The 18176-nt window shown below is 43.6% G+C and overlaps 2 protein-coding genes and 3 non-coding genes across 24 annotated transcripts in view; 1 reads left to right on the forward strand and 4 right to left on the reverse strand.

Moving 5' to 3' along the window:
- Nucleotides 1–6772, forward strand: part of Dennd2b (DENN domain containing 2B) — a 187130-nt gene extending 180358 nt beyond the window's left edge. For all 20 annotated transcript variants that reach the window (XM_058576890.1, XM_058576895.1, XM_058576896.1 and 17 more), the window contains 6 exons: nt 1694–1871; nt 2162–2203; nt 3465–3576; nt 4234–4473; nt 5322–5408; nt 5991–6772. In XM_058576890.1, coding sequence (XP_058432873.1) covers nt 1694–1871; nt 2162–2203; nt 3465–3576; nt 4234–4473; nt 5322–5408; nt 5991–6025 — 694 coding nt within the window. In that variant the 3' untranslated portion in view covers nt 6026–6772. The remainder of the gene's footprint in view (nt 1–1693; nt 1872–2161; nt 2204–3464; nt 3577–4233; nt 4474–5321; nt 5409–5990) is intronic.
- Nucleotides 6773–12408: 5636 nt separating this feature from the next.
- LOC124088665 (small nucleolar RNA SNORA3/SNORA45 family) lies at nt 12409–12527 on the reverse strand. The gene has a single exon (XR_006850424.1). It is a non-coding gene; the product is annotated as a small nucleolar RNA SNORA3/SNORA45 family (small nucleolar RNA).
- Nucleotides 12528–13550: 1023 nt separating this feature from the next.
- On the reverse strand, nt 13551–15966 carry Rpl27a (ribosomal protein L27a). Its single transcript, XM_046438259.2, has 5 exons — nt 15897–15966; nt 15455–15518; nt 15122–15197; nt 14534–14708; nt 13551–13727 (listed from the first exon to the last, which is right to left on the reverse strand). The coding sequence occupies exons 1-5, from the start codon at nt 15897–15899 to the stop codon at nt 13599–13601; spliced, it is 447 nt and encodes a 148-aa protein (XP_046294215.1). The 5' UTR covers nt 15900–15966; the 3' UTR covers nt 13551–13598.
- LOC124088663 (small nucleolar RNA SNORA3/SNORA45 family) lies at nt 13824–13954 on the reverse strand. Its single transcript, XR_006850421.1, has one exon. It is a non-coding gene; the product is annotated as a small nucleolar RNA SNORA3/SNORA45 family (small nucleolar RNA).
- On the reverse strand, nt 14856–14985 carry LOC124088664 (small nucleolar RNA SNORA3/SNORA45 family). Its single transcript, XR_006850422.1, has one exon. It is a non-coding gene; the product is annotated as a small nucleolar RNA SNORA3/SNORA45 family (small nucleolar RNA).
- Nucleotides 15967–18176: the final 2210 nt, after the last annotated feature.

Below are 18176 nucleotides of genomic sequence, written 5' to 3' on the forward strand. Positions count from 1 at the left end.
AGGCTGAACTGTGGTAGGTCTAGCCAGCTAATGCAGCTCATGTCCACATTTTAGGTTTTCCACAAGTCCTTTATCACTCTGGAATTGTTCTGATATATTTGTGGGAAGATGGTTTTGCATTAATTGGCCCTAGAGGTTTTATGAAACCTTTTGCCTCCAAGCTTTTGGCTCCTTGGAGGGGATTGTGGGGATCAGTGTGTCCTCTGAGCCTGATAGCCCCCCCCCCCCCGCCTTTTATTTTCAGTTGTAGATGGACACAATATCTTTATTTATTTATTTATTTTATTTATTTTTATGTGGTGCTGAGGAACCTTTTATGTGCTAGATGAGTGCTTTACCACTGAGCTACAACCTCAGCCCCTGATTGCCCTTTTCCAGGTCTTTCCAGATGACTCTCATGCTTTCTCTAGGGTAGAGGCTATCAAGCCAGGACATGTGTCTCTGTCTATAGACCAAGTAGTATTTTAGGTGTCCAAAGGGGGGCAGGACAGCCATGCAAGGCCCTGGCTGACAAGCATTTGTGAATATATAGAGGTCCTTCTAGAAAAAGGGGTTTGTTTTTTTCATAGATGAGATCCAGGTTCCCTCTCTGGTGGTAGTTAAAAGTAAAGAGTGAGAGTCCTACCACAGCTGCTCAGGTAGCCAGGGCTTTTATGTCTGATAGGTGGGGTCAGTGATGCAGAGGTAGTATCATGTTTGAAAATGAGCCGGACTATAGGACCCTGTGTCCTCATCTGTCATATGGGCCCTAAGAGGGAGGTTTTTTTTTTCCTTGTTGTTGTTTTGTTTTTTTAATGAGATGGGGATCTTGCTTTTAAGGGATGATCTTTGACTTTCCTACTAAGTGATGGGGGCCCTTGAGGCCAGTGTTTTTTCTGTCTTTACTGGATCCCCACACCAGTCCTCAGCACTTGTGGGGACTGTGTACCTACTTGTGCACAGTCCCACTTCTGTGCACCCAGTCCCACTTCTGTCTCTCATTGGTTATTCAGCTTGACTAGTATCCCTGTGGGTGTGGAGCCCCCTCCAGGGCAGGAGAGGGATGACCTTATAGGGACCTGAGAGGAAAGAGGGGAATGGGTACCTTTAGCCTGCCAAGAATGGTACGAACCTTACCTTCTGATTTCTCTGCACGCCCTCCTCAGTCAGATGATTGTCATCGGGAGGAGTGGAAAGTAAGAGGGCAGAGCAGTAGTAGTGTTGGGCTTGGAAATAGCAAAACAGGTTGTGTCCCAGTTCTTCCACTTATGATCAAACTGACCCTGATATCTCTGGCCCCAGCTTTGAAATGTGGAACTGGTATGATGACCTCTGCAAGACCTTCTGGGTCTTACAGACTATTAATTTGTGATGAACTCTTGCCCATGTTACCCTTTGTACTCCCCGTCTTGCGCTGATAAATCCACCAGCTCAGGCCTACTTGTGCATCTGGGTGGCCCTTTGTGTGTGTGTACATGTATGCAAGAGAGAGTCCCCAAAAAGAGTAGCACCAGTGTCCTTGAAGCCCTTAGTAATGGGTAGGCACGGCTTCTCCACTTTTAGGGGCTGACTCAGACCCCTGAATCCCATTAGCATTTTTGTTACACTGGGAGGTTTAACATCAAAATGTGTCCTGAGCTCCCAGCAGGCTCTAATTACCCTTTTCCTAAAGTGCTGGGCCTGGGCTCAGGTGTTCTGTCTGTCTGTCCATTAGTACCCTGTCCAGCTGTTCCCATGCGGTGGTGGCCTTGCTCTACCCCTTCTCCTGGCAGCACACCTTCATTCCTGTCCTCCCGGCCTCCATGATTGACATCGTCTGCTGTCCCACCCCCTTCCTGGTTGGCCTGCTCTCCAGCTCCCTCCCCAAACTGAAGGAGCTGCCTGTGGAGGAGGTGGGCTACCTAGGGAACCAGTTGGGGGGAAGGGTTGTGGGGGGAAGGAACAAAGCCCTAGGAGAACAGAGGGGGAAGGGAGAAAGACTACTAGGAACTTGTGGCCTCTAGGCTTCTCTATCCAAGTTCTTGTCCTCTCTTGCCTGGAGGTTTATCCCTGCTGGAACTATTCCTGACATCTGACCCTGGGAATATTTGGGGGTGCGGGGGGGGGGGGGTCTGGAGGCTTGGCAGAGGGCATTGCAGGACTTATTCCCTGAACCACTGCCACTAATGACTCCTTTTCTCAGGCACTGATGGTGAATCTGGGATCTGACCGGTTCATCCGACAGGTAAGAGCAATGCAATGCAGACAGTGCCTACCCTTGGCTGGGTGCTTGTCAGACTCAGGCTCCGAAGCATCCTGCACCATCATGCAACTCAACCTTCACAGTCTGTCTGCTGAGCTCCAGGCTCTATACTCACAGTAGACAGGGCCTGGAGAAGTTGATCTTGACCTCAGCAAGCCTTTCTGGTTGGCATCATTAGCTTCTGGAAGGCAGTATGGAAGTGTGAACAACAGGGCCTGGGAGTCTGAAGACTTGACCTCTGGGCTCTGCCACCTTTGAGCCACATGGTCTTGGACAGGCCTCTGAACTTCTCTGAGCCAGTGCTCTCATCTGCAAAGCAGAGATGGTGATAATACCTGCCTTAAAATGTTGTTGGGGATTACACAGATCACTAGAGTTTGCTTTGTAATTTCAAGTTTGCAATCATTGTTGATAACTGTAGAAAGCCTTTATTATTCATGGTAATCCTACTGGCTTTCTATAAGGAACATACCTCAGTGTGTCTCCTCTGGGATTGGACAGTCTATTATTACATTCCACTGATAGAGCTGAGGATTCCCAGGTGCAAGATATCAATATATGGACACTGAACCAGAATGTAGACAGGAATGACAGCCCAGCCTCATATAAAGACGCAGGTTGGGCCAGTCGCCCTTTCTTGAGCTCACTGTACTTTACACCTGAAGAGATGGAGAAACATTGATTTTGGCCATGATGAGCTCTGTCATTTTTTTTTCTTTTACGGATTGAGCCCAGGGATGCTTAGGTGCTTAAGCACTGAGCCACATCCCCAGTCTTTTTTCTTTCTTTCTTTTTGGAGACAGGGTCTCACTAAATTGCTTAGAGCCTAAGTTGCTAAGGCTAGTTTTGAACTTGTGATTCTCCTGCTTCAGCCTCCTGAGGCACTGGGATTATAGGTGTGCACCACTGCACCTGGCAATTAAATTGCTTGTCTTTTTTTTTTTTTTTTTTTTAGTACTGGGGATTTAACCCAGGACCTTTCTCATGCTAGGCAAGCACTTCACCACTGAGCCACATCCCTGGCCCTTTTTCTGATATTTTTTAATCTTTGTAACCTGGGCATGTTTCTGACATTTCTGTGCTTTAGTTTCTCATCATAAAATGAGGCTGATAATATAGTATTGGAGTTATTGGGAGAATTAAATGGAATTTTATATTTAAGTTTTTGTACAAACTTAACATACAGTAAATATTCATCAATCTCAGCTGTGATTATTATCTCTGTGTCTTCCTTCTCCTGCAGATGGATGATGAAGACACGTTGTTACCTAGGAAGTTACAAGCAGCTCTGGAGCAGGCTCTAGAGCGGAAGAATGAACTCATCTCCCAGGACTCAGACAGTGACTCCGATGATGGTGAGAAGGCTTCCCTGGCAGATCTGGCTCTGGTCTGTACCAGACCTTTCTGGCTAATAAGGCTCCAAGTGTAGGACCTTGGTCTCACTCTAGTACCTTTTCTACTCCAGGAGGTTTTGGAAGGAAAATCCAAAGACATGGCAACAACAGAGTCTCTTTTGGCTGATAGGAAACTAATTGGTCCTCCTCTTCAGCTTGCCATAAGCCACTGCAGGAGATGGAAGGAACTTCCTCTTCATGGGAAGCCAGGAAAATCACTTAAAGTGAGGGATGTGGGGAAAGTGATGCTGTAATCTCTGATTTCTACTTTCATTCATTTGCAAGCATTTGCTGAAGTACAATTTATGACCTCAAAGAGCTCAGGGGTAGTTCACAGCCTGTGAGCACTAGAGAGTTTCAAGAACAGATAAGTGGGGGCTGGGGTTGTGGCTCAGTGGTAGAGTGCTTGCCTAGCATGTGTGAGGCACTGGGCTTGATCCTCAGAACCACATAAAATAAGTAAATAAATAGATAGAAAAATAAATAAATTAAAAAAAAAGAACAGATAAGTGGTGTTGGCTGGAAGTTTTGTTGGGGAGAGGGAGACTACACCAACTAGAGATTGGGAGGCCCTATAGCTCTCAGCCTGAACCTCAAGATTTGTTTTTTCCCTTCCAGAATGTAATACCCTCAATGGGCTTGTGTCAGAGGTGTTTATCCGGTTCTTTGTGGAAACTATTGGGCACTACTCCCTCTTTCTGACCCAGAGTGAGAAAGGGGAGAGGGCCTTTCAGCGTGAGGCCTTCCGCAAGTCTGTAGCCTCCAAAAGCATCCGCCGGTTTCTCGAAGTTTTTATGGAGTCTCAAATGTTTGCTGGCTTCATCCAAGACAGGGAGCTAAGGAAATGTCGGGCAAAGGGTAAGGCCAGAGGAGCTTGGGATGGGGGTTATGGGCCTTCTTCTCTAAACTATTTTTGCCAGCAAAGCTGAATAACTAGCTACTGTGATGGAAGCTCTTGGATGTCAGCTAGGGTCGGACTTTTTTTCTTCTGATAGAAATTTTCAAGGGGTTCTCTTCTTTCCCTGTCCCAGTAAATGCTTTTCACAAGGCTGTGCACAGATGGGAGCCATGTGGCTAGATAGTGGGATTACAAATGCTCCACCTAGGAGCATCCTGACACTGATTGCTCAGATAGCTATCTTGTTCAGAGAAAAGAACCAGGTTAAGAAATTTGGAAACTTCTGAAGACCCAGGGGTTAGGAATTTCTTTAGAGATAATTAGACTAGCTGTGTTAGGTTGTTGGGAGTCCCCATTCAAGGCTAGATGGTTATCTGTCTCTAGTTATTTTAGCATCTCTCTAACATTTTTTTTTAACCTCAAGACTTCATATCTAACCTCAATGGATATTATTTCTTCTGTCCACTGATACTACCTATTTAGTTTAACAAAACTGTTGGGAACAACATGGTAGAATTGTAAGAAGCTAGAGATTTCCACTGTGGGCTGCTCTGAAATGTAGAACAGGATCTTCACCATAATGTGCACCCCAGGCAGGCTATGGAGGGTTTTCTTGCTGTCAGTAGAGAACATCTATGAGATGCTACTTATAATATTTTAGATGAGCCAGTCTGAATTCTGATAAAATGTTCTTATGAATTATAATCCCAGATGCTTTACTTCTCTTTTGGCATATCTGACCCATGGTTCATCATACAGACTTCCAGTGACTGTTCTTTTCCATGTTCCTATTTCTTCTCTTAACCAGGTCTCTTTGAGCAGCGAGTAGAACAGTACTTAGAGGAGCTCCCTGATACTGAGCAAAGTGGAATGAATAAGTTTCTCCGAGGTTTGGGTAAGTAGATAAATGATATAGATATTCATCAAGGAGGGAGAGCATCTGCATCCCCAAACACTCTAAATTAGTGACAACAGGTATTTATGTAGTGCCATAGAGAACAGGAAGAAATATCTTGGGGAATGAAGAGAAGGTTCCCAGCCATTACTCCAAGGGCATTTAGCCCAAGACTTACCAAACTTTAGAACAAAGAGAAACCAAGGATTATCACCTAAGTCTTTTAGGATGCTTGACTTCCTGTGTGAATATGAGGATTGTTAGGACCAATGAGCTTTGCCCTTCCAGTAAATCTCCACCACATCAAGAAGCTCAGCCAGCTAGATCACAGAATAATAGCATCTCTCAGTTTAAAGGGAAATTGAGGCCAGGCAGGTGAAGTGACTTTCCCAAAGCCACACAGTGATTAATACTTGGTGCCCTTATTTTGGAATGTTTTCACTACACTGATGAGAGCTATCATAGCTGTACTGTAGTTTTTCTAATTGTTTCTTACTGGTAAGGGTAGGGTTGCAAGGAGTGGGAATGAGGTTGGAAGAAATATCATTTAATATTCTTACTATTGCCCTCTCTGGCCCACAGGCAACAAAATGAAGTTTCTTCATAAAAAGAATTAAACCCCTTTTCCAGTAGCAGAGTCCAATGCCTTGCAGAACCTGGAGCCTAGGGAGAGGGCCCAGCCTGGGACTTTCTGGGCTACTGCGTCTGCTCTGCTCCCACAGACCCACCTCCAAGCCAGCCCACCTGTGCCTTCACCATATCCCAGGATACTGTTTGTAAATAATCTGCTGTAAGCTTTCTTTTAACTGTTTTTGTAACAAGCAAAGAGAATCTGATAAATATTTGTATATTCCCAAGTGGCCGGGTGCTTTCCTGCCCTGTCTGAGCATGGATGGAGTTTTGCTGGGTGCTGGTGACTGGCCAATTATGTGCAGCTGACTGTCTCAGCCAAACCACTGATCTTCCCTGGAGGCTTTTGGCCTGCCTGCCTGGGGCCCCTGCTGCCAGTCTTGGGCTCTGGAGAGCGAGTGCTATCTTGTTATGATGTACAGGAGGACTTTTTTTTTTTTTTTGTAATCTTAGAGTTTTATATTTTTTTCTAGTAGTCCCCCTCCCCTAAGCCTCTGTTTTTGAAAGGCAAAGGCCATTCATTTTCCATTTGCAACATGGCATCAGGCTCTTGGGCCTGGTTCTCTCTTGTTCCTCCTCCCCTCAGAGATGGTCAGTGAGTCGTGGGAAGCCCAGCCCCCAGCTCTGCCTGTGCTCTCTGGGCCTGGCTCCCAGTCAGTGGTGGCCATGATGCGGTACAGGGCATCCCTCCTTCCCACCATCTACAGGTGTTCTCAATAAACAATGTACAGTCATTTGGGCCCAAGAGCCCATGTGTTCCTTGGCTTTATTATCTGGAGTTGTCTCTTCTGGGAATGGGCTGAGACAGGTCGATCAGGGATGAAATACCATCAAGGAAGCTGAGCACTTGATAAGGGGTTAGTTTTATTATGGGTCACTGACCACCCCTGATATAGAGTTCTCTTGGCCTGGTTGTATGACAGGTCTTACATTGTTCTCCTTCGGCTTCCCTCTCCAGTAGCCTACTTTTCAGACTCAAATAGAGTGTTTCCAGTGATGGAAATAATACTTCTTGCCCTCTGCCTCTATCATTAGGTGAATCTTAACATTTTGGTATTCATTCTGAAGCCCTTAAGACACCATTGGGTATCCTGACAACCATTGCCAACCCTGGGGTGGCTCATACCCTTGACCCATTGCCTGTGATGCTTCCATGTCATTCTGTGAATAGTTTTTCCTTCGGAACCCTCTTTTGCATCCAGAAAGTCCTAGTATATTCCATGAAGAGGAAGGAAAGAAGCAGGGTGGGGGAAAATGGTGACTTAGGCTCTCTATCCACCAAGACCTTGAAAATAGAAAGTAGAGACCTTGAAAATGCCCAAGATGAGGCATTTATGGAACTCTCTTCACTGATTCTGGGTTTGGGTCTGGTAGGATTGAACTGTGAAGGTTTTGTAACCTTCCACCATAGCCTATTTAATCAGGAGTTTTCTTTCTTCCCTCATCTCCACTGACACCTACACAGGTCCCAGCCTGTCCCTAGAATGGGAATCATAAAGCCAAGTTAAGTGTCTTCTGAGGAGACAAAATCACCTTCTCTGGAAAAAGCTTCCTACAAAATTGGCCTTAGCATTTGCCAGGAATAGAAAGGGAGGGATTGAGGCCTCATAAATCTGGGTTTTCAGTTGAGGATGAGAAATAAGAGGGATTAACTACGGGCTGGGGGAGGAGCTCAGTTGGCAGAGTGCTTGCCTGGAATGCACAAGGCCCTGGGTTCAATCCCCAGCATAAGGGAAAAAAAAAAAAAAAGGACTAACTAGAAAATTCATAGTAGTGTGTAGCAAACCCCAGTACTCATCACTGTTAACTCAGCCTGGGCTTCATGACAGAGGATGATTCCTTAATAAAAATAAATATCTGGTTCCCCAAAGGTGTTCTTGCTCTTTCTCCCTAACCCTGTCTTTTTTTTTTTTTTTTTTTTTGGTACTGAGGAATGAACTCACAGGACTCAACCAGAGTGAGCCACATCCCCAGCCCTATTTTGTATTTTATTTAGAGACAGGGTCTCACTGAGTTGCTAAGTGCCATGCTTTTGCTGAGGCTGGCTTTGAATTCTTGATCTTCCTGCCTCAGCCTTCAGAACCACTGGGATTACAGACTTGTGCCAGCATGCCCACCTCCAACCCCTTTTTATGTGACCCTAAAGTACCTTCAGACATGTGATCAGATGACAAGACAGAGGTGCAAATTATTATTGTTTTTTGTAAAGTTTGAAACATCTTAAAAATAGTCTATCAACCCTGGGTGAATGCCAGAAGGGCATGTCTCCTTCCTCCTGTGGCTGAAGCTCTTATCCTAACTTAGAAAATGGACATTGGCATACAGTGGCTTGCTAGAGTCATCACTATGGGCAAGGCACAGCTTTATGGGGAAGGGCTTGAATACAGTTGGTCTAGTTTGGAGTTCACAAAAAGTGTTCAAGTCCTCTTTCCAAGTTCTGCTTTCATACAATCTCTAGACCCCTAAACCAAGGACTCAACCCTATAGATCCAATTTTTTTTCTTCCAAATAGCAAGTACTGTAACTCACCTCTTCATTGTCCTGAAATGAAATCCATAGACAACACAACTTTTTTAACTATAAGAAGAGAAATAAAAAGAAAGTAATTTGTTTTAAAATAAATATGTAAATGCTTGGGCACACCTGTACTAGAAGATACAATGAAGTTACATCTCTAAACCTATACATAGAATCACTGTGAATATGAGTTGCATATTATGTAGGCAAGTATGCTGTATTAGCAATCATATCTGATTTTGCTCAAAGGAGTTTTCTGAAATCAATATTTTTTTGTGTGTGAGTACTGAGGATTTAACCCAGGGGTGATTTTATTATTGAGCTACCCAGACTTTTTATTTCAAAAGACAGCGTCTTGTTAAATTGCTTAGGGCCTTGCTAAGTTGCTGAGGCTGGCCTCAAATTTATAATCCTCTTGCTTCAATCTCCATGCCTGCACTTTGTAATGTACAAGATTACCCTGGAATCATAGAAAACTGGAAAGTATATAAAATCTCTGGGTGGGGAGACCTTTTTTTTAAAAAATATTTATTTTTTAGCTTTTAGGTGGACACAATATCCTTATTTTATTTCTTTGTGGTGCTAAGGATCGAGCCCAGTGCCTCATGTATGCCAGGCAAGCGTGCTACTACTTGAGCCACATCCCTAGCCTTGGGGAGACCTTCCTAACCTGTAAATGGAATTTAAATTCTAAGTTGTATGTTTGTTGTGAAGGACCAACCCACATATTGCAGAACATTTAGCATCCCTGGTAGCTTCCCCCATATGATTATGACAAAAACCAAAAAGTGTTCTGAAGGAGTGTTGTGATTCACACTGGATAGTCTGGAATTAGAGCATTCCCCCAAATAAGCCTAATTACATTCACAGCACACACCTCCCCCCCACCGCCCTTTGGTGGTGCTGGAGATTGAACCTAGGACCTCACAGTACTAGGCACTCTACCACTAAGTTACACCCCCAGGTCCCTCAGTTAAATTTTTGTTTAAAAACCCTCTTTATATCACATGTGTATTACTTGTCTTGTACAAGTAACTTACAGGAATATATAAATGGTACTTAAAACAATTTAAAGTGGGAGTGAAAATACAATAAAAATTGGTATATAAAATAAAGCCAGCAATAAAATATACAACTTAACCTATATTTTTACCTCGGAGTGGTACACAAAATTATAGTTTCTACAACCAGATGTAGTGATATGCATTCTAAAAATTCTTAAATTCATTTGCCTGTGGAGATCGTAAAAGACGCCCTGAAAACTGGAGAAAAAACATTACTTTTCATTAATTTCTGTAAGCTTTCTAAATTATTTTTTGTTCATTTATGTCATTTTTAACATGAAATATGCATTTGGTTTAAAAGCGACTACCAAAACACCATCTTCCTCCCTTGCTTTCCAAAGCTCAGTAAAGGAAATTCCTTTTACGTTCTTATAGAACATTTCCAGACGAGCGTTTTCTTTTTTAGCTTAAAAGATGTAACAATCATCTTTTAAGGCAACTGAAACACTCTTGGGGTTTGTAAAGTCCCTTTTTGAAAACTGCACAAAAATACCACACCTTCTGTTCGTAAGTGCCCTGAAGGGAACTCCGATGAGTTAAATCTTCCCGCCTTGCCCAGGAAAAACCAGTGTTTCAGCAAAGCAGGCTGGCTCCACCCTCTATCGGAAGTGACTAGCTGTGTTTCCGGTCTGGTCCGACACGGTCCCCAGAATTAGATTTTCACACAGGAAGTGGTTGGGGGGCGGGGCCCAAAGGGAGCCGCTTCTGAGCTCTGGGGCAGTAGCGCGAGGGCATTACTGTCTGGCGGTGCGGGTGGGAGAAAACAGGGGCAAAAGGCTCCAACCACAGAAGGCCCAAATAAGCCTTTTAGTTCAGATGCCGCTCATTTTGCCTTCAATGTAACTGCTTTCAACTTATTTCAGTCCCAGAGGCTGTCTGATCATAGGATAATAACGGGAGTATTTACTTGAACTAAAAGAATACATCTGGTGATTTTGATTAACTGTATTTGCAAATTGTGTGGCATTTTCTGTTAAGTACTAAATTACAACTGCAATTGGGATTTGGATGAAAATCTATTCCAAGAAATACGTATTGGGCTAGAAATCACATCCTTTGTAATCCAAGTTTATTAATGATTGGTTTGTCAACTTACCATCCTAGTCATAGTTTTCATATTTTAAGAGGGATGTGAACAAGTTTCAAGCAATCAAGTCAGAGATTATCACTGATAAAGCCCTGCTTCCCACATCTGGGAGGACCTTTCCAACCCCAGTACTAGTCAGCCCTGAATATAGTGCTAATGAACCTTTATGCCCATGGGATAGGCCAGTCAGTACTTGGGCAGTCTCATGAAAAAAATACCAGTGGTTGTAGGCTCAAGAAAGCACTACAATTCGGGTGTATTGGGACTCCAAGCTACTTCTTAGTCTGGTCCCAAGTGGGACACAGAACCAACTGTTCTCACAATTAAAAATTTTTTTTTAGTTATACATGGGCACAATATATTTTATTTTTATGTGCTGCTGAGGATGGAACTCAGAGTCTCACATGTGAGAGGCGAATGCTGTACCGCTGAGCCACAACCCCAGCCCCACCCTTTTTTAAAAAAGTATTTTTAGTTGTAGGCAGACAAAATACCTTTACTTCATTTGTGGTGATGAGGATTGAACCCAGTACCTCAGGCATGCAAGGCAAAGGCTCTACCAACTGAGCTACAACCCCAGTCCCTGGTCTCACCAATTTTGTGTTCCTTTCAGTGAGTTTCTAAGCAGTAGGACCTTTCCCTTTAAACTGAAATATCCATCAAAACATTGTCTAGATCCATAAAGGCGATTCAAGTCGTCACATTTAGAGAATAGGATGTTTGGCTTTTGTCACCTAGCCATCTAAGATTAATGCCAAAAGGGCTGGGGATATAGCTCCATTGGTAGAGTGCTTGTTCACATGCACAAGGCCCTGGGTTCAATCTCCAGCAGCAGCACCCCCCCCCCCCCCAAAAAAAGGCATCTGCCCAAGGTACCTCAGCAGCTGTCCTCTAAGCCAGGAGATGAGATTGGCCTGGGGAGGAGTACTACTATGACTTCTTTATTCACCTTCCTCCAATACCCCACCCTCTCATGCCTGATCAACATCCAATTCAGTAACCAAATCCTACTATGTCTTCTGAAATTTTACCTATACACCCTCCTCCCCATTTTGTTGCTGCCTTTAAGTTTCCTCAGGCCCTGAAGTACATCCTGGCCAGTCCTTTCTTCTCCTGGCCCATGTTGCACCATGCACATCCCATCTGCCCAACCTTTCCAAATTGGTTTCATAACTCATCATCTTGCTATTCCCTCTGCTTGGACCACTTATTTTCCCATGCGACAAAACAACATGCACAGTAACTAATTCCTTCATCTGCCCCCTTAATAGTTTACACTTAAGGGGCTGGGGATGTGGCTCAAGCGGTAGCGTGCTTGCCTGGCATGCGTGCGGCCTGGGTTCAATCCTCAGCACCACATACAAATGAAGATGCTGTGTCCGCCGAAAACTAAAAAAATAAAAATATTAAAAATTCTCTTTAAAAAAAAAAAGTTTACACTTAAGCTAACAAATACAAAAGGTAAATGTAAGCTTTCCATTTTATTTATACAAAGTGCACAGGAGGCAATTTTAACTGAAATTTAAAGATGAGGAATTAGGTTGAGCTTCAAAAAAGTCATGCAGTTCTTGGGTAGAAATCATTTTCCTAATTATAATGGTGCAGTTCCTTGATCTCAGGTTCCATGTTAGAAGCCCTCAAAAAGACCATAATGCAGAGCACATGTAGAGAAGCCAACATTAACTTTTAAGTCCCAGGTAGACTATGTTTCTGATCTGGGCACTAATGGGGACATTAATTATCCCCCCCCAGTGAATCAAGACCAGCAAATTGTACTGTAGCACACCAGGACAAGTTCTGTGTCGGGATGTGACTCTAGTCTTGGCAAAGCACAGACCTCCACGTTATGTTTGATTATCCCTATTGAGTAAAAAGGAAAGATATTTTCCCATCAGAACATTAAGATGCAAACCCAGACAATCCAGTTTTAAGAGTGTCCACTGAAAATACATTCCTGACCTCTTACAATTGTCTCCTATTCTTATCCAATCAAGTTTCTCTCCTGTTTGTATTTGATCTCCAATATTCTCTATAACATTGTCTCAGAGAAAATAATGGTTCTCCATATGGCTAAGAGAGTCACTTCTATTAACAAAAACATCATACAGTATTATTTATATAATACACTTCTTTGCTCAGGATCCTAGATGCAAGCTTCATTCTGGGTCCAAAAAAGTTCAAAATTTCAGGAAAAGCCATAAAGCTGTTAACATATCATAATTTATCCTGACACCCATGAGGATGCAAACAAATACTGGTCATGGGTTTTACAACAGCAAAATACCAGCCCTAAAAAAACACATATCTGGTTTCTGGCCCTCAGGATTTTTCAGTCTTCTCCATACTTCAGACTAAAAAAATTAACAATTTCATGATTATTTTTTGAACATAAAGACCCTTTACAGTTGCTTTGCTGAATCCAATGCATTTTGATATATCCAGATTAAAGATTCTGATTCAGAATATTCTGGTTGTAACTAGAATGGTTTGGTCCAAGATGAGAGAGCCAGTTTGGGGTAGGGGGTCTTATACTCAGGAAGTAAGCCAAAGTGCTCCCTCATCTTAACACTGTCATTGTTTAGTGTGACTGATCAAAGTCTTGTTAAGATCATGCCCCATACAAAAGTGAAGGATACACTCTCACTTGCTGTAAAATTCACTGTATAATACCAGTGGGCCTTTTAACATATTTCAATCATCAACAGTTCTTTCACTTTAGAAAGCCTATTCCCCTCCATGTGTCTAAGACCTATAAAGTAGGTTCCTAACATGAGACTTACAGGTTGTTGTATGTAGAGATTTGTTTTAAGTAGAGGTGCCAGAAAACCTACTTAGACCACAAAGGAAAAGTGTTTGATAGCATTTAATGAACCTCCAGAGCTCTTGGTGGCTTTAAGCCACCAGAACACAGGCACCCCCAACACCCTTAATCTTCTCCTCAGCTCTTCTGCTGAAGAATTTGGCCTTCACGATGACAGGCAGCTTTGGGAGCTTTCCCTTCCCCAAAACTTTGTAGTAACCCTAGAAGAGAAAGAGATTTATAACACATCATGCCATGTACCAATTTCTTGGGGCACATGGAGAGAAGCCAACATTAACTTTTAAGTCCCAGGTAGACTATGTTTCTGATCTGGGCACTAATGGGGACATTAATTGTCCCCCCCAGTGAATCAAGACCAGCAAATTCTCTCCGAGTACTGTAGCACACCAGGACAAGTTCTGTGTCGGGATGTGACTCTAGTCTCGGCAAAGCACAGACCTCCAGGTTATGTTTGATTATCCCTATTAAGTAAAAAGGAAAAGATATTTTCCCAGCAATGCTCAAAGTCCTGACTACCAAAATTGCTCAAAAAGCATTAAATAGGCTGGAAACAAGAATTTAAAGTTACCTGAACATCTCCCTAGGGTTTGGGCCTCCTTAAAGATTACTTCCATGTTCATGGAAGTTAAAGACTAACAGAAGGTTCTGAAACCCTAAAGATATAAGACTATGAGAAGCAGGGCAATGGCAGTACAAATCAGGAAGACATTCAAGCAAAAATTAATCGAAATTAATTTGAGAGGAACCATTACTCTCCAAAGGTTTTCCCAGAAATATAAGCAAGACATGTGATAGATACGCATTCTCTGAATGTTTACTTCTGAGAGCAAAAATGCACCCAAGACAGAAGAGTGGGGAATAATTCCATTCTGGTCATGACAAATTCTATCAAAAGGTTGTATTTTCTAGCAGGTAATCAGAGAGGTATAGGAGACATTTAAGTGTATCATAACTCAGAATTTTGTAAGGACAAAGGGACTTTATAATTAATATCTAATTTACTCACCGATCGGACTACATCAATTATGGGAGCAGCTCCCGTCTTATTTTTGGCAGCATTTACTCTTGTCTGTTCACTGACCAATGTCCACAATTTATCAAGGTTGACAGTTGGGCAGAAACTCTGGTTCCTCTTTAAGTGGTAATGCCTCATACCAACTTTCCCAAAGTAACCTGGGTGACTGGGAAAGAAATGGCAACCATCTTCATTAAAAAGCTACATTTGATAGTACTCTATAGAAAAATCTACACTTTTCTAATAGAGGTCCCCTAGAGATAGTCAAATACATCATTCCCTAATCGATGGATACAAGTGAATAGTTATTGGTGCATGTCACTAACCTGGTGACTAGCTGTGCCATGAAGCCCACAGCCAGTGAATAAGGTCAGCAGTTATTTTTCGAGGACTCTAGCACACTAAGGCAACAGCCAATACCCAAGCGTGACTCTAGCCTCGATGGTGGTTTCTCAGTTCACATCATCAAAAATTAACTCGGCAAAGCCAGTAATAGGCAAGGTTTTTAAGAGGCCAGCTTCCACCGATGTTCCAGGCTGTCTTTATATACTGTGTAAAACAATGTCAAGAAACACTCACTATTTGTCGAAGTTAATTCTGTGGTGATGCATGCCACCAGCATTACCCCGGCCTCCTGGGTGCTTCCGGTGCTTGCCTGCAGGAATACAAAGCTACAGGATTCACATAACCTTTTCCAACCCCTCAATCCCGCTTAGCCAAGCGGAGAACTTCCCCACTTCTGCGCCGCTTACGCTGTTTCCAATCTACAAACATTCTCTAAAACTGGAATACCAGAAGATCCTTAAATAGGTGGAGAAAAAAGTGAACATCTGTTCAATTCAATCCCTACTCAACCGCAAAAGTCTTACTTCTACGCTACGTTAGTTTCTAAGCCGAGCAGGAGAAACTTACCGATGCGGCCATGGCCATGGCTCACGTGTCCCCGAAGTTTCCGGGTCTTCCTCAGTCTGGATGGCTGCGTGGGAAAAGGAGCTTATTGATCAAGCCTTTAAATAAGAAGGGTTGGGAATAATGCTTGCCAGCTTGAGACAAGCCTGCAGAACTGGGAACAAGGGCCTGAGTTCTGGCGCATTCGGCAAGGATGAGGTTACTGGCTGGCCAGACGGTTTCATAAGGGCGGCGCCACGGCGCTCCGGCCCTCGTGTCTCAAAGATCCGAACCCTGGGCTTAGCACGCTGCACCAGGATCCCCGCCCCGGGTCCGCGACAGCCATCCTGCCCTGCGGCCTGCCACGCGCAACCTGGAAAACCGGGTTATGTGGCTGGGAGGCAAAGTGAGTAGAGCTCCGAGTCTCTGGCTGCAAGAAAGCGGAGGCCACAAAAGAAACACCTACCATGTCGGCGGCTAAGACGAAAAAGGAAGGCCTCAGCGAAGTCTCGCGAGGTATCGAAAGCAGGGGGCGGGACCAATTGCCTCACTTCCGGCAAGGAGGCGGGCCTCGGGCGGGACCTCATTGGTCTCGCGGGTTTCAGACTCCCGCCTGTAGCATCCTCTTTCTGCGGGTAGTTTTGTTCACAGTGAAGTGCTCGTGGTCTGTAGCGGGGAACTCTTCTTGGTGCAGCCGGTTGCATCTGGCTCGGATGCTGAAAATTGTTGAGGAATCTAGGGCTTGGGGAGCTTTACCTATGCGACCAAGGTGTGCCAGGCCATTTCCTGGCGCCCTGGCCCGGGTACCGCCTAGGCTGACAGGGAGGACCTCTTTATCTCTCGGTGCCTGGCCAAAAGCCCCAGCCTTGAGCCCCTCCCCTGCTCTTAACGTTCTGCTCAGGCCGCAGCGAGGACCCTGAGGCGTGCTCACCTGTTCGCAGCTCTTGGGAGTTGCTTCTGCAGAGCGTTTACCGCCTCAGGGACCTGCCGGCCATCCTTCTGAGTGGCCGCTTGCCCCACTTACTTTGCCCTTCTGCTGTCGTCACCGATGTCACCTCAAGTTTAACCAACCACTATGCTTTGGGGATCCAGACATTGTAAATGCTTTTTCTAAACACCACATTTGAATTTTCCCTGGAACCTGGTTGGGATGCCCCCGACTCCTTCCTCTTCCGAACCAGATAACCCCCTTTCAGCCTGCATCCTATGCAAGCATTTCCTTTGTGAAACTTCTACCAGTTATCATAGCTGCTCACTTGCTCAACTGTACTGCCACACAATTTAGTACATAGCTCTTATATAATTATAATATATATATGTTAATTTAACCTTCGTTTATTTTTTTATGTAGTGCTGAGGATTGAACCCAGCGCCTCACACAGTGCTTGCTGGTCAAGCGCTCTACCACTGATCTACAACTCCAGCCCCTCTTTTTCTTTTTTTGAAACAGGGTTACACTAAGTTGCTTAGGGCCTTGGTAAATTGCTGAGGTAGCTTCAAATTTGCAATGCTTCTGCCTCAGCTTCCGAATCACTGGTGTTACAGGCATTTTGCACCACTATGCTGGGCTTAATTGTCCACCATTTAAATGCCGAGATTCCTCAGCCTTCTGTCCTTTTCCAACTTACCTTTTCACAGTACTTGGTCACCTCATGTGACTTCAATTCACATTTCTGTTGCTGTGCTCTACACCTATACATTCACTTAATTACTGGTTAGCATCCCTTGGATTCTACAGATAAACATATCCAAAGAACTCACTCTTCCTTGCTCACTAGTGCTTCTTTCTTTCTTTCTTTAATATTTTTTTAGTTGTAGTTGGACACAATGCCTTTATTTTATTTATTTTTATGTGGTTTAAATTTTTTATTTTTTATTTATATATGATAGTGGGATACATTACAATTCTTTTATTATTATTATTATTATTTAGTTTTTGGTGGACACAACATCTTTATTTTATTTGTATATGGTGCTGAGGATCGAACCCAGCACCCCGCGCATGCCAGGCGAGCGCACTACTGCTTGAGCCACATCCCCAGCCCTAGAATTCTTATTACACATATACAGCACAATTTTTTATATCTCTGGTTGTATACATAGTACATTCACACCAATTTGTATCTTCATACCTGTACTTTGAATAATAATAATCATCACATTCCACCATCATTCATAACCCCATGCCCCCTCCCTTCCCCTCCAACCCCTCTGCCCTATCTAGAGTTCATCTATTTCTCCCATTCTCCCCCTCCCTATCCTACTATGAATCATCCTCCTTATAGCAAAGAAAACATATAGCATTTGTTTTTTTGGGATTGGCTAACTTCACTTAGCATTATCTTCTCTAACTCCACCCATTTACCTGCAAATACCATAATTTTATTCTCTTTTATTGCTGAGTAATATTCCATTGCTGAGGATGGAACCCAGCACTTCGCAAGTGCTAGGTGAGCACTCTACTGCTGAGCCACAAGCCCACCTCTGCTTCTTTATTTCTTTATCTTGTGAGAGACATCATTGTCCATCGAGATCAGGCCTGAAAAATTGTTCCCAAGCCCTTATTTGCTCTTATACACTATTACCATCCTTTTAATTCTATATCTCTCAAATGTACTTCCTCCTTCAGCCCTAGAGTCACTGTCTTCATTCAGCTCCTCATCCTTCTTCTTTTTTATTTTTTTAGTTGTAGTTGGACACAATACCTTTATTTTATTTATTTTTATGTGGTGCTGAGGATCGAACC

This window comes from Marmota monax, unplaced genomic scaffold (genome assembly GCF_021218885.2).
Source record: "Marmota monax isolate L192 unplaced genomic scaffold, Marmota_monax_Labrador192_F-V1.1 WCK01_AAM20220418_F8-fsc00061, whole genome shotgun sequence".
Taxonomy (NCBI): Eukaryota; Metazoa; Chordata; class Mammalia; order Rodentia; family Sciuridae; genus Marmota; species Marmota monax.